The following is a 16,505-nucleotide window of genomic DNA, read 5'->3' on the forward strand; positions in this document are numbered from 1 at the left end:
CAAAGGACCGGGGTAGACCAGATGTCCCACTGGACTCTTTTTTTTTTTTTTTTTTTTTTTTTTTTTTTTTTTTTTTTTTGGTGGGGGGGATAGTATATTGTCCTGTATCTCACGGGTTGACCAGTTGGCTACCTGTGCATCCTATTTACTTAATTTAGAAGCAGGTTGAGAGAAAAGTGTGAAGGGGAGTATGGGGGGAGCTCGGAGGAATGGGATGCTTGGGATACAGGAAGGGTGGATATGGGAGCAGGGAAGCATATATCTTAATTTAGGGAGCCATCTGAGGGCTGTCAAGAGACTTGACCCTAGAGGGGTTCCCAGGTTTCCAGGGAGACGCCCCCAGCTAGTTCCTTGGGCAGCTGAGGAGAGGGAGCCTGAAAAGGCCAGTTCCTATAGCCATACTGATGAATTTCTTGCATATCACCATAGAACCTCCACCTGGCGATAGATGAAGAAAATGACTGAGCCCCACATTGGAGCACTGGACTGAGCTCCCAAGGTCCTGATGAGGAGCAGAATGAGGGAGAACATGAGAAAGAAAGTCAGGACTGTGAGGGGTGCATTCACCCATGGAGACGGTGGGACAGAACTAACGGGAGATCACCAACTCCAGTTGGACTGGGACTGATGGAACGAGACCAAACCAGACTCTCTGAATGTGGCCGACGGTGGAGGCTGACTGAGAAGCCAAGGACAAAGGCACTGAGCTTTGACTCTTCTGCATGGACAGGCTCTGTGGGAGCCTTCTCAGCTTGGTTGATCACCTTCCTGGACCTGGGGGGAGTTGGGAGGACCTTGGTCTTAACATAGAGTAGGGAACCCCGATGGCTCCTTGGCCTGAAGAGGGGGGGGGTATGGGTGGAGGGGAGGGGAGGGAAGGGGGAGGAAGAGGGGAGGAGATGGAAATTTTTTAAATATAAAAAAAATAAACCAAAAAAAAGGCAAAAAAAAAACTCATAAAAAATGTGGATAACTTACACAAAAACGTATAATATCTTTCTCCCCACCCCACGTGAGTGGGGGGTACTGAAAATCTGAACAAGCACCTCAAACATGCTAAAAATGCATCCTATCACTAAGTTGTATCTTAGACTATTTTTTAAAAAAAATATTTATTTATTTATTTATTATGTATACAATATTCTGTCTGTGTGTAAGCCTGCAGGCCAGAAGAGGGCACCAGACCCCATTACAGATGGTTGTGAGCCACCATGTGGTTGCTGGGAATTGAACTCAGGACCTTTGAAATAGCAGGCAATGTTCTTAACTTCTGAGCCATCTCTCCAGCCCATATCTTAGACTATTTAAACAGTGATAAGATGAAAACAGTGTTTGAGAGGATTTTATATATTATAGTTGTACATAAGGTAGATTATGTCACATTTCAAAATGTGTAAAAATGTTAATGATAAATGCTCACTTATGAAGTAAAAAAGGAATTGTATGCATAATAGTAATCTTGATTGTGTGAATATACATACACAGTGATACTATTTGTTCTAGATAGTTCAAGTTTTAAAGCATGAATTACTTTTATAACATGAAAAAGTTAAGTTGTAATTGTCACTACAATGATAATAATAAGTAATAACTATGGTTAGTAAATGCCAGGTACAGCAAAGAATAATGCTAGCATATTTAATTCTCACACCCAAAGAGCATCTCCATCAGGCAAATAAGCAGAATTAAGATCAGAAATGGTTAATACAAAATGTCTCAGAACCTATATAGGAAAATACATAAAATATTAGAAAGTAAAATTCTTTAAAATACTCAAAAAAATCAACTTTCAAAATAAGATTATAAGTATTTTCTTAGAGAACAGCAGCAGACAATTTTTTTAAGATAGTGTTATATAGTTAAAAATGACTTCTAAAACACAAAAAGCTTTCTACTTACAGGAAATGGCTCCAATCCCTCCTGAATCACAAAGCCTTCAATAACGTGAGTCAAGATCTGTGGTTTGACAATAGCCTGTGGAGGTTTATTTTCTAGGCTGGGAGCGCTGCTGGCCATAGATGTGCTATTGCTCCTCGTGGCAGCAGCTGGAATTAGGAGTGGTGGTGGAGGAACAGAGCCATGGGCAGGATCTGATGGAGACTTGATCACTGAAGCACTGACTGAGGCTACAGCTGGCAACTCCACTTGCTCTGAAAGAAGAGGGATGACCTTTAGCCACCTGCCCTGCAGGGATGGAAGCTCACAGACCTGTTGTCTTCCAAGAGCAAGAAGCTAATATCCCCTTTCTATAGACATACACTAACATGCTCAAAATTATCATCTAAACCATTTTTATTATCCCCATAAGACATAAAAATGCCCTAAATATCATTTTCAAGGTAATTTCAAAAATGACCAGTTGAATTTATCTGCTTTTAAGCTATACAGATAATAAATACCTTACATTCTTCTTTATTCCACATGATACCTAGATAACCATTTGAAAAATTAAAATGGATGGAGAACCACCCCCCCCCCCAAGTAAGTAGGAATTCCAGTGATGAGGCAGGTCATAGACTGTAACTCCAAAGCTAGGAGGTCCTCCAAATCTTCTCAAATGTGCTTTGCTTTCTTTCAACTAGCGTTGCTGTATGTGCTGATGGGGAAATGTTGGCAGCCCACAGGAAGGTCAGCTGACAATCTGAGGGGTGAAGAGTTACTGCCACCAGTAGCACCAGCCCTTGACTGTCAGTACTACAGTAAAGAGAAGTTTCTTTCTAGACGTACTAGTGAGAACAAATTTCTCAAGAGAACAGAAAGCACGTGTGCAAAGACCCTCACTAAGCACTTGGGTGGCTGGTGCCATGTTCAATGCTTTCATGCTGTACCTCAATTCATCTAGAAGTAGCCTATGGGTGATCAATGTAATCAGCTCCATCTTACAAATAAGGAAACCAAGACACAGACAGATTAACTTACTTGCCTCAATAGCACACAACAAACAGGCAATGAAACTGGGGCACTGTCCCAGACAGTACAATGCTAGAGCACATGTTAACTTTTCCCAACCAAGTGGTGGTGGCACACACCTTTAATCCCAGCACTCAGGAGGCAGAGGCAGGCAGATCTCTGTTAGATGGAGGCCAGCCTGGTCTAGAGTGAGTTCCAGGACAGCCAGGGCTACACAGTGAAACCCTGTCTCAAAAAACAAGGACTGATACCACTACCAGTTAATGATGCTAAAAATATAGCTGACTTAGGTAGAAGAGAAAAAAGAATAGGCTCTTTAAAAAACAGAAAACTCAACTGATAATGCAGGGATTGGGGTTATAAATCAGTGGAAAATGCATAAGTAGGAAGCAAAAGAATAAACCCCCTGTACCACAAAATACATATTAAAATTCAAAATAAAAATGGAAACACAAAGAGCTCACCCTTAGTAAGACCAATCTAATTAATATCCTGTAGGTTTCACCAACACTATTATAGCAATAATAAAGTAATCTATTTTCACAAAGATAAAATATTGAAACTGTTATTTAATGCCATATAACTGACCAGGCATGATAGTGTATGCCTTTAATCCCAGCACTTACGAAACAGAGACAGGTAAGATCTCTCAGAGTTCCAGACCAGTGAGGGCTACTGAGTGAGACAGTGTATCAAAAACAACCAAACCCCATGCAGAAAATAAACCCAAAGCTACAGAAGCTATTTTTAACAAGAAAAAGAGGGAGAGAAAGGCAAAGAGGGGGAGGGAGGAAGGATGGAGAGACAAAAGGAAGAAGGAAGGGGCAAGAAAAGCAAAGCACCCATAACTTGCTAATGTCTGTGAATATATACACAACTATCCACATGTATTATCAAGCAGAAACACTGCAATATCCCTACCCATGTGTTCAATCATCACAAATACTTGGCTGAAAGTTATTTTTCTATTAAAAAAATCTATGGGGAACCAAAATAAAATAAAATTCAAAGAAACTCTTACTGATTTAAAGACACTTTCTTGCTCAAATATAAAACTACATGTTATGGTTTAAATGGACATTCCAAAATTCCTGTGTTAGGAACTTAATCCTCGACAGCAGTGTGAAGAAGTAGAACTATGGAGTGTGAGCAGGACCTCATTTCCATCGTGGAGGAACTGTCTGGGATGCCCACGTTCCTGTGATGCTTCTACCATGTAAGGGCTCAGCAGGAAGGTCCTTGCCAGGTGCAGCACCTTCACCTTAAGTCCCCACACTTCAGAAACACAAGCCAATGGTTCCTGTCAGGTAGCCTAGGCTGGTTTCAAACTTCACATCTTCCCTCCTCAGTCTCCTAAGTGCTGATGCTATAGGCATTTTCACCATACCCAGATCAAATGCACAAAATGGACAAAAGACACTGCATTAAGTAGAGTTTTTTTCAGAAAAATACTGCTCAGTGATAATCTGAATTAATCTTTTTTTATTTTTTGGTTTTTTGAGAAAGGGTTTCTCTGTGGTTTTGGAGCCTGTCCTTGCACTAGCTCTTGTAGACAAGGTGGCCTCAAACTCACAGAGATCCGCCTGCCTCTGCCTCCCAAATGCTGGGATTAAAGGCATGCGCCACCACCGCCGGGCTGAATTAATCTTTAGATCATGAGTAAAGTCCTCTCAAGTTGTGTTAGAAAAAAAAAAAATCTGTAAGTTACTGTCTTTGTAAAAACCTGACATTGAGTATTTGCCAGTTCACAGGAAGCTGTTAGAAAGCGAGCACGAGCGACACTTACAACAGGACAGAAACACTCTACCGCACTGCCCTCTAGGCAGCCCTATGACCTTGGAATAGCTTGCTGAATTTATTTACAGATACACACTGGGCTGTGAGTTTGTCCTTCCTTTTTTACATGAAAACTTTTAAAGATTTTTTTTATAGATTTTTAAAATTTCAATCATGGGTGGAAACGAGCCTGGTTTTTTATGATTTGTTATATTTATTTATATGTATTTATATATATAAACTTATATATATTTATATTTATTATGAGTGTGTACAGTGCCTGTGGAGGCCAGAAGAGGGTATGAGATCCCCTGAAATTGGAATTACAAGCAGTTGTGAGCTGCTATGTCCACTCTGGGACCCAAACTCCAATCCTCTGAAAGAGCAGTAAGGGCTTTTAACCACTGAACCATCTTTCTAGCCCCAAACAAGTCTATTTTTATAAGTTACTTAGTTCCATCATTTGACAGGTTATTCTAAATACCACTGTCTTACTCCCCCTTCCACATACCACAGAAGAATGAAGTAAATTACAGGAAGACTGATGTGTCTACACCATAGTTGGCAACACTAGAAAGACGGGCTCAGAAGGGTCTCAGACAGTACGCGAGGGAAAGGCCATGAAGACCACTGTGTTCCAACATTTCACACTTGGTGCTAGCAGTAAAAGCCACATTTAATTTGTAATAAAAGCAGAAGTACAATCAAGTAAGCTAACATTTCTACTTTTGAATCAAAACTTCAGGACATCTGCAGCAACAAATGCTTTCAGAGTAAAGAAGCTTTACATACTGGCTGAAAACGTAGGTTACAAGCAGAGCTTGCTAGCATGCCTAAGACCCTGGTTTTCATCCTCAGCACCACCAAAAAGTAAAAAGTTAAAAAAAAAAAAAAAAAAAAAAAAAAGCAAAAACAGGCATCATGGGGCACACCTTTTTTAATCCTAGCACTCTGGAGATAAGAAGCAGGTTGGATCGAATTCAAGGCCAGCCTTGGCTACGTATAGAGTCCTAAGCCAGTCAAGACTACAAGAAACCCTGTCTTTTGGGGGGGGGAAAGATTTAAAAACAACAGAAAATAAAAATATCTGAGACTGCTGACAGGTCTCCTGTGTAGCCCAGGCTGGCTTCAGACAACCGGTTAGCCTTGAACTCATGATCCTATCTCAGCCTTCTAAGTACTAAGAGTACAAGTGTGCACCACCACACCTAGTATCCTGGTTAGGAGTTCTTTAAAATGTACCACTATGTACTCTCAGAGTTGCCTGGCTCTCCCTCATGACTGATGGAATTAGAGGCGTGAGCTACCATGCCCAGCATATTTTTTATTTTCAAGAGAGAAAAGAGAAGAAAGCTGATTTCCCTCTTCTCTCCTTCCTGGATATTCACGTTAGGGAATAAAGTTCAGAGAAGGGAAAAAAACAGATACAGCATGGTCAGAGAAAAGGGAGGCAGGTGCTACTTTGTATCAGACCTCCTCAGCCCCCACCGTTTGCTTCCATGCCTAGGACAGTGTTTTTTCTTAATTGAAAACAATAAGGGCCATGAAATCATCAAAACACAGAACAGTTTAAACTAAGCCTGAGTCAATATTGGTATTACTTAAATAAGCACTTAAGTACCATGTATGTTAAAGAAACCTTTAAAGCACTTAGTCAGACTATAACTTCAGAATGCTTCTAATTTTGAAAAGTACAAGCAAGTGCGTGCGTGCGTGCGCGCACGCGCGCGCGCACACACACAGATCACAGTGCACATGTGGAGGTCACCTTCTACCTTATTTCTGAAGCTGCCCTGTGCAGGCTGCCTAGCTCACAAGTTCCAGACAGTTCTGGTCTCCACCTCCCATCTCATCATAGAAATGTTATGATTACAGATGAGATCTATGGCATCCAGCTTACTGTATAGTTAAAGAATCTGAACTCAAGTCACCGGACTTTGCATGACAATGAGCCATTTCCCCTTCTTTTTTTTTTGGTGGGGGGGCTGTAGTGCAAGATCTCATATGGCATAGGCTGACCTCAAATGTAGCCAAGATAATCCTTCTTCCTTCACCTCCAGGATGCTGGGGTTCTAGGCACTTGCCACCATGCCTAGGGTTTATGTAGTGATAGGAATTGAACTCAGGGCTTTGTTTGTGCATGCTAGGAAAGCACTCTATCAACTAAGCTACATACCCATACCTAGCCCCTAATATAACCTTCTGGTAGTGTGAGTTATTCCAATTGTGTGTGTGTGTGTGTGTGTGTGTGTGTGTGTGTGTGTGTGTGTATGTGTTTGCAAGCACATACATGAAGCATGTATGAAGATCAGAGGACAACCTTGGATGTTGATTTTTAGACAGGGTCTATTTTGTTGTTTGCCAATACATACACTAGGCTAGCCAGCCCACAGGTTTCTGGACATTCCCTTTTCTCCACCTCTCATCTAACTGTAGGAACACTGCGATTATAAGGTGTCCTCTACTGTGCCTGGCTTTATGTGGACTCTGGGGATTTGAACTCAGGTCCTCATGATTGAACAGCAAGTACTTTATCCACTGTCATCTCCCTCCCTAGTCCCCTATTCTAATTTTTAAGCTAAAAATAGCTAACACAGGAATGTGAATAAGCACATGAAACATACCTGTATAAGCCACTAATAAGTACAATACATGAAATGTCATGTTTTTGGTTCCAGTGGTGCTAAAAGTTTTATACGTCAGTAACTTTCCACTGCTATTAAAGAATTTGTGAAGAAAACAAGTAAATCTTATTTATTTTTTAATAAAACAATGCTCTTCATACATTTTAAACTTTAAAGATAATCTATCTTTTGCTACAGTTAACAGTAATATCAGTTCAATGCCATCTCCAAGAAAAAGAACATTTCCTATTTTGCCATCTATCAAAAAGAATCTCCTCCTATATTTTGTTTTCTCACCTAACAAAGGATGTTCAGATGTCAAGTCCTCTCCTCGCCCCACAGTTATGGCTGCTGGAGACAAAGTGGGTGGTGGTGGTGTTCTATCCATCCTCGCACACTCATCTGACTCCTCTGGCATTTCTTCCTCACACACATCTTCTACTTGATAAACCTGCAATGACAAGTCATACTGCCTTCAAATATTTTCAAAAATACATCTAATGTGGTATTATGAATTTAAAAAAAATTAATTCTAAATATATTAAACTAAAAGCAGGGCAAACGGCTATACTGACAAGCTGAAAGGAAAACTTTGAAATCACTCACAAAAGAGTTCACACTACTTAGCAGTGCACCATTGAAAACACACTGTGGACCAGTCATGTGACCCCGGAATCACTGGGCTTTCCAAATGATAATGACCATAGCTGAACATATTTTCAAGAATTAAAAAAACAGGGTTTTGGCTTTATACAATCAAATAACTATTTTAAAAACACCATTGCTTCTGTTAATTTCAACCTATCATGAATCAAAAGAGGGGCCAGTACTTTTATAGACACTCTAAGTAAACTTTCAAAACAATATATGCCAAGGCAATATAATGCCAAAAATTATGTAAGATTACTCATTGTTAATAAAAACTAAATTAGGAAAATTATTGTATATGAAACTACAGAAAAATCAGCAATCACATTTTCATTCCCTTTCTGTTCTACTCAAGAATCAAATGAATTCTTAGAGTTAGTACAATACACACAGAACCGAACACATAACCTAAGCTATGTGGCTCTACCTCTCGGTTCCCACGGAGAAGGTTTAGTGCCTCTGGTGCAACTGTGACTGTTTTACTGAAAGACTTTGACATCAAAATCACAGAGAAACCAGGCAGTGGTGGCGCGCACCTTTAATCCCAGCACTCAGGAGACAGAAGCAGGCGGATCTCTGTGAGTTTGAGGCCAGCCTGGCCTACAGAATAAGTTCCAGGATAGCCACGGCTACACAGAGAAACCCTATCTTGAAAATAAAAAATCACAGAGGAGAAACCATGTAACTAGAGCTAAATTACTCAACTAAGGTTTTATTAAACTTAAGGATTAATTTTCAAAGAGTCTCTAGGAATTAATTGATGTACTTTGACTGGTTGCTATTTATGAAAGATAATCTACTAACACAAAGATGTAAGACAGTTCATTTCCATTCGTATGGCAAAGCTTCCGCTTAAATTTACAAAGATTGAGGGTTTTTTAATATTTCTTAACTAATTAACATTGAAATAAATCTTAACATAAAAAAAACTTGTTAACATTCACAAAGTTAACTTTAAGTGACACCCATTTTAGTTAAAATGTTGAAAAAAATGATAATTTGAGGTGTCTATAATTTAATATGAAAATAATTAAGATTTTTAAATCTGGCATAAACCATGTAAAATACTATAACGCTTTATTTATGAAAATGTGCATAACCACAAGTAATACTGGTTTAATAAAAAACAAATAAAAACACGCCTTTAATCCCAGCACTCGGGAGGCAGAGGCAGGCGGATCTCTGTGAGTTCGAGGCCAGCCTGGTCTACAAGAGCTAGGTCCAGGACAGGCTCTAAAAAAGCTGCAGAGAAACCCTGTCTTGAAAAACCAAAAAAAAAAACAAAAAAAAACAGAAACAAAAACTCAAAGCATCTATTTAGAATAAAACACCATCCAGGAATGGTGATACAACCCTGCAATCCTAACATTTAGAAAGCTAAAACAGAATACTGAGTTCAAGAACAGCGTGGGTGCATAGCAAGAGCCCATCTAAACAACAGCAAAAAGGAATTAAACATGATTTTTGCTTAAAAAATAAATAAATAAAATTCTGAGGGTGGTAGTGGTGCTCACTCTTAGTCCCAGCACTTAGGAGCCAGAGGCAGGCAGATCTCTGAGTCCAAAGCCAGCCTGGTCTACAGAGTGAGTTCAGTGACAACCAAGCTACACAGAGAAACCCTGTCTCAAAAAACCAAAAAACAAAAACCTAAAATCCCACTAGAGTTATTTTATATTTAACATGATATCTTAAACTATGATCCTAATTAGATACTAAGTAGGCAACATTTTTTAAAAGATATCTTTTTGCAACCCAGAAACAGAAAACTGCTTCACCGAGAGCCTCAGTCACAAGTGGAATCAAGTCAACTGTTACTGTACACTACACAACTGACAGCCACTACTCTGCTCACACTAACAGCAAGGTTAGTATATACTTAATAATATACTAATAATATAGAATAATACTCAGCACAGAATACATCACTACCAATGAAAATGACTACCAATGACTAAGAAATGACAATAACAAAAATAAAATAAAGTTTGTGGCACCTACAACCTAGAAGGTGCAGAGTTAGTTCAGAGGAGCGGCTGGAGAGCTGGCTGAGGGCAACCATGCAGGAGTGGCTTCTTAGCCAGTTCAGTCCATGGCACTCTTTCCCTCACAAACAGTTCTTTCAAAGATGGCCACGGCCAAGCTGCTCACCCTCTCCCTCACTGCTGGGCCCCTGCTGCTGCAGCATCTGCTTACACTATCTTTTAAGAAAACAGAGCTCCACTGTGCACAGAATTCTGACTTTTTGAAAAGTAGCTTTTAAAAAAGGACAAGATCATAATACAAATAGCATTGTTTTTTCAAATTATCAATCAAAGAACACTATAAAATAATTTTCCAGCCGGGTGATGGTGGCGCACGCCTTTAATCCCAGCACTTGGGAGGCAGAGGCAGGCGGATCTCTGTAAATTCGAGACCATCCTGGTCTACAAGAGCTAGTTCCAGGACAGGCTCCAAAGCCACAGAGAAACCCTGTCTCGAAAAACTAAAAAAAAAAAAAAAAAATTCCTTCTTGATGATGAGGTTAAATAAAGAGAGCTCTTTACAATCTCCCATATAAAAGAAAACAAGTTTACAGGTAAATAAAGTAGGCAAAAGAAATTTGTCACACATGTCTGGTACAATCAGCACAAAAACATCTAAATGCAACAGCTAGACTCCTGAGGAAGGTAGTGATCGGAGGCTTTACTCGCAAGATCACAACAAACTACACAAGTGCTATTTAGCTCATAACTGTAACTATTCTAAAAATAACGAAGACCGCCAAACTTACCTCAGTAAAGTCCACATTCCCATCTGTCTCCCTTCCTAAATAAACTGAGGAACATGTGTTTATTAGTTCTAAATCATCTATCCTCAACATATCTTACTTACACCCAATTTTCTTTTATAGAAATATCTTTTTGAAAACACACTGATTTAGTTTGATAATTCACCTTTTTCTTTCAATTTTTACATCTTATTAGAAGAAATATATCTACACTTAAGTACCTGAAATGATCAAGGGTGGAAATGGTGTTTTTGCAGGAATGACAACAAAACAGCTACTTAGTAAGCAGCTGCTGGGAAAGGACCGAGAGGACACTGTGTGCAGGGAGTGGCTGCTGTCACACAGTAACGGGGACACAATCAGCAAGGCAGGTCCAACAGTATTTCCGGCACAGCGTTTAAAGTGTTTTACTTTGGGCATTTCTGCCCTAATTATGTTAACCCAAAGTCCTCTTATTAAAAAAGGATATAGGGAATATGGAAATTTTATTGTTTACTCACTGAAAACCAATCTCCTAATTAAATGTTAAGAAATGAAATTTGATTCCTTTGAAGGTACTGAATTTTTCCTAAACCTCTGTTTTCCATGCTTTTGTTTTGGCAGTACTGGGGACTGCACAGGGCCTGGCCCAGGCTAAACAGGTGCTCTACCACTCAACCATATCCTCAAAGCAAAACCTACTGTAAGTGCTCTAAAAATCCATGAAAATAAACACAGAGACAATTAAAGAACAGGGTTTTCTAACATCCGTTTCTCCTGGTTTCTGGCTTTCCAGGGCAGTAACAGGCAAAACTGAGCAGCTCCGTGTCTGTTAAGATCACTTAGGATAGAAAAACAAACTAAAAAATCGAGTCATAAGAGACAAATGTTTCTACTAATGAAGAGAGCAAGACTCCTTTCCTTTCTGAGATTAATGTTATTTGATATCTAAATATTTCAGTTTAGAAATATTCTGTATGGACTCTGTAGCCAAGGCTGCTCTTGAACTCACTGGACAGCCCAAGATGGCCAAACTCATGCCCCAGCTTCCCAAGAACTGGTCTGATTTTCAGTGATGTTCAAAGTTTGACACAAAACTTCCTTTTAGAAAAATTTTTTTTCCTGAATTGGAAATTTTTTGACTGAATCTGGTCATTCTGATTAAACTCAAAAGGACCTTATTTCAATTTTTACATAAAACATTTAATGAATTTTAGTAAGTTCTTCAGAGAAAATTTTGAAAAAAGCTATTTTCAAGATAACCTCCCTTTTCAGGCCTCACGTGTCCGTTTCGAGAGGCTCAACTCTGACACACTCCATTGAAATCCCAATTACTCAAAATTCTTACTTCATGTAGTGCACTTCTGTTACTCTCAGTGTCAAAGACAGAGACTCAGGGTTTTGAGCCTTTTAACTGAGAAATAACTTGAATATATATTTTCTCTTAGTATATAGAAAGTTTAAAAAGTCAATTGGTTTTTTGCAAAGTTGAATTCTACCCTGGAATAAATGCTTTTACAATTTTAATTACAAAACACAATTTTGTCAAAAAAGTTATATCATACAATCATACCTCTTCCTTGAAAGAAAAGCTGCTCAAGGCCCAGGACTTCCAAATGCACCCAACTGAAAGGTTAGCTAGATAAACCATGCGCTTAAGAACATACAGAAGGGATCTATGAAGGATAATCACCTTAAGAGAAAAAACTTTGTGCAGATGACACTGGTTCAAATGCATTCCCTTGGGGAAAAAAAATCAACTCTGTAAAGATAGCAGATGGATTTGTTTAAATAGTAATAAAATTAACGAGGGACTTTAATAACCATCACAAATTTAAAGCATGCAACCATACTACAACAAACGACATTTTTTCCTTTGTCCATACAATACATTGTTGGAATACTGACACAGGAAAAAGGCAAGCTTAAAAATCATAGACATTTAGACTTAACAGTACAGCACAGTGTGGGGGAACCAGCTTTACGTTCAGTTCAGCAAGAAAGTCAAAGAGCTGCCGAGGGCTTACCACTGGTGGATCAACAGGTGCTGGTGGCTGTACTTGGAGATTTACCGCAACAGTCTGTGGAGGAGGAAGAGTCTGAAATGGCAACTGGACCAGAGCTTCTGCAGCAGGTAGGTCTTCTTCTGACACCAAAGCATTCTGCACCAAAACCTGGCCCTGGGATAGAATTTCAGGCTGCACTTGTAAAGACTGCATAGACTGCAGGGGCAGTGGTGGGATCTGAGCTGGAGGAGATGTCGACATCTGTGGAGGGGTTGCGATTGGAATTGGAGATGACTGCAGGGCTGAGTACTGCTGGTGTGATGCTGGAGACACAATCTGCTGAGCAGGGGACACCAAGGCAGACTGTTGGACTGGGCCAATGTGTACAACAGGGGATGCTGGAAGTGGAAGATGGGATGGAAGATTCAGCTGTGCTGTGGGCTGTACCTGATCAGCAGTAGCCTGCTGCAAATTTGGCCCTGTTTGAAGAGCTGAAGACACAAGAGGGTGTGGCTGAATAAGTGCTTGTGGATGGATAATTATAGCAGGAGACTGACTTGGGGAATGAGGTGGAGGAGGAGACACCACTACAGACTGCTGTGCCGACTGTGCCTGATTAGGAGACACAGTTAAAGGAGGGGGATGGCTCTGAATCGGTGAGCAATGCTGTGACTGGGCATTACTAGGAGCTGGAGAAAGGCCATGGTTTGGAAGTGGGATACAGTGCTGGGATGGGGGCGGATCTTGAGTTGGACTCTGAAGGGTGATTGGCTGAATCTGCTGTTGTTGCTGTTGTAAAATCAGCTGATGATGGGAAACCTTAGGAGGTGGTGAATGAAGAGGAATCTGTTGATGTTTGATTAGAGAATGAGGCTGAATTGGAGAATATGAAGCTGTGAGAGAAAAAAATGACAATTAGTACTGATTTCAAAACCAAACAGTTTTACACAAATCTAAAGGAGGAGAGTTTTCACATTAGAGTCACAGTCATCAGCAGTCTCTTACAGGTCTTCCAGCCTGACATTCTGTGGCATTCTGCTTGCCAGGCTAGCACACTAGATGAATAGCTACGCTGTGAAACACTGACGGAAAGCAATCTGGTCACATATGCACAGCTTCCCACGCTCTACTCCTCCAGCCCACAGAGCAGCTTTACTAGTTAGCACCAGCTCTCTGCACTTGAGTCTCCAGAGTCTGCCGCTTCTCTGGAGGGGAAGTGTCAGCACTCGAGGACGTCTTCAGGATAAGATCTCATCCGTCTGTGACAAAACATGGCCCAACCTAATACCATAGTTAATTAGCTAGAAAGCTTCCTAAGTGAGCGTTTTAGCTTGGATGTAGTCTTTATTATTTGATCAGAACGAAATTGTTTCACATAAAACGTCAATCAATTAAGCAAAATACATGGCTGAATCTTATAGTGGAGGGGCCATTCCAAACCTAAGTGCGCAATCGATTTTTTGCAGAGAATGCAGGAATAAGATCATGATACCTAAATAAGGGATGGAGTTTATTCCTCTGCACTCAATGGCAAGTCCAGAGTGAGTGGGAAGCACGGAGCAGTATGATCAGATCTCCTCACAACTGGGAAAGTGCCCACCATGCTGACTCTTTACGCCTAGGACTGAAAACTGAGTGCACTGGAAGATAACTGAGATGACTGCCTACACCACACAGAATCACACACATCTAAGCTGTCATGGTAGGCGTTAATCCTAGCACTCGCAAGACAAAGACACATGGATCTCTGAGCAGAGGTGAGCCTGATCTTTATACATAGCAAGTTCCAGGCCAGTCAGGACCATAAGGAGACCAGACCCTGTTTCAAAGTCTCCACCCACACACACCCCAAAAATAGTCATCTAAATCAAATATAAAGACAGAATTTATCTCTCAATGTAAATATAAGTTACATAGCACTTTACATCCTTTTATATTCAACAACAATATGGAAACAGCCTTATACAAACTTCTAATAACTTTTTTCTTGAACATTTTTACATTTTATTATAATTTAAAATTTAGGGATCAAGCTGATGAGACCTTTCAGCAGTTAAGAACATTGGTTGCTCTTCCAGATGACCTGAATTTGGTTCCCAGCACCCATGTGGCAGCTAAGGACTATCTGTAACTACAGTCCCAGTGGATCCGATACCCTCTTCTGTCTTCCTGAGGTACCAGGCACACATATGATATACATATATACGCATGCAAAAGTCATACATACAAAATGATATGTTTAAAAATTATAGAGAACCTAGCCGGGCAGTGGTGGTACACACCTTTAATTCCAGCACTTGGGAGGCAGAGGCAGGCAGACCTCTGTGACTTTGACTTGGAGGCCAGCCTGGTCTACAGAGCAAGTTCTAGGACAGGCTCCAAAGCTACAGAGAAACCCTGTCTCGAAAAAAAAATTACAGAGATTCTTTAAAGAAATTACTGCCAGGCAGTGTTGCACACCTTTAATGCCAGAACTCAGGAGGCGGAGGCAGGCAGATCTCTGAGTTCAAGGCAAGCCTGGTCTACAGAGTGAGTTCCAGAATAGCTAGAGCAACATATATAAACCTTGTCTAAAAAAAAAAAAAGAAAAGAAAAAGAAAGGAAGGAAGGAGGGAGGGAAAGAAGGAAGAAGGGAGAGTTCCAGAACAGGCTCCAAAGCTACACAGAGAAACTCTGTCTTGAAAAAAAATTTACAATTTCACTATCTATTAATTATTTTTAAATGAAAGGCTGGGTTATAGCTCAATAGTAGAACACATGTGTGTGGCATGGGCTCAAATAGCACTGAAAAAAGGAAAAATGAGTTCTAAAATTTAATCTAAAAATAATTTTTCACGTAAGCTAGTAATTCAGATGAAGACTGCCAGCCCCTACAACTGTGGTGACAGCTGTGTGATACAGAGTTAGAGGAGAGTGGTGACTAGAACCTGTGACTCCAGAGAGCGCTTCCCACTCTCTCAACACTTGGGTCACAGGTGGAGGAAGGGGCTGTCATTTCTTCTTTCAGATAAGGAAACGGTCTTTTCACCTCCATTTTTAATAAGAATTTTATAATTTAACTTTAAAATCTTTGTCAAGTACTTTTTAATTTTTAGTTATGTGTCTGTGTGTGGGTCGCTGAGAAGCCTGAAGAGGGCATCAAGATTCCCTTGAGCCGGGAGTTACAGGCAGTCGTGAACCATCCAAGGGTCCTGGGAACAGATCTCCAGCCCTTACAAGAATAATCACTCTTAACTGCTGAGTCTTCTTTCCAGCCCCACATGCTTCATGGTCCTGAACACAGGCGATATATACACTAGAATGAGTTTTTGTGCTGTTGTAGGTTAATTATCTGATATTTCAGTAGAGTAGCAGTCTATTATTTATCTAAATTAAATTCTTCTTAGATCAGAAGTAAGAGTGCAAGAACAAGTCCTAGAATACAGGATGAGAACTATGAGCAAGAAAAGCTGATGATGTCTAGAAAATTGTGTCCTTCTGGTTAATTTCTCTGACTTTAATGAACACTTTATTATTATCAGAGCAGACTAATATTTGAAAGATTAATGACTGACTTAGTTTCTCTTATTATTAAAATAAAATATCATATCATTCAACAATTACTACAACCCCATGAAGAAGAAATGATACTAAACTAATGCAATATATGACAGATCAACTGAAAGCACTATAGCCTGAGCTGAGGACTGTACTATAAACTATTTGCCCCTTTCCCAAATTCACCATGCTGAAACGACAACCCCAAAGTGGCTATATGTAGAGACAGAGAAGGTAGGGAAATAAGGTCACATGGGA

At 40.0% G+C, this 16,505-nt stretch overlaps 1 protein-coding gene across 5 annotated transcripts in view; it reads right to left on the reverse strand.

Annotated features, from left to right (window-relative positions):
• Positions 1 to 16,505, reverse strand: part of Phc3 (polyhomeotic homolog 3) — a 67,157-nt gene that overhangs the window by 19,803 nt on the left and 30,849 nt on the right. For 4 of the 5 annotated variants that reach the window (XR_005287353.1, XM_038347138.1, XM_038347136.1 and 1 more), the window contains 4 exons: positions 12,732 to 13,603; positions 12,398 to 12,445; positions 7,608 to 7,761; positions 1,900 to 2,150 (listed from right to left, as the gene is read on the reverse strand). Coding sequence is in view for 4 of the 5 variants with exons in the window: in XM_038347138.1 (XP_038203066.1) it covers positions 1,900 to 2,150; positions 7,608 to 7,761; positions 12,398 to 12,445; positions 12,732 to 13,603 (1,325 nt within the window). In the remaining variant the exon portion in view is untranslated. The remainder of the gene's footprint in view (positions 1 to 1,899; positions 2,151 to 7,607; positions 7,762 to 12,397; positions 12,446 to 12,731; positions 13,604 to 16,505) is intronic. The other variant, XM_038347137.1, reaches the window with a different exon arrangement.

Source organism: Arvicola amphibius, chromosome 11 (assembly GCF_903992535.2).
Source record: "Arvicola amphibius chromosome 11, mArvAmp1.2, whole genome shotgun sequence".
Lineage (NCBI taxonomy): Eukaryota > Metazoa > Chordata > Mammalia > Rodentia > Cricetidae > Arvicola > Arvicola amphibius.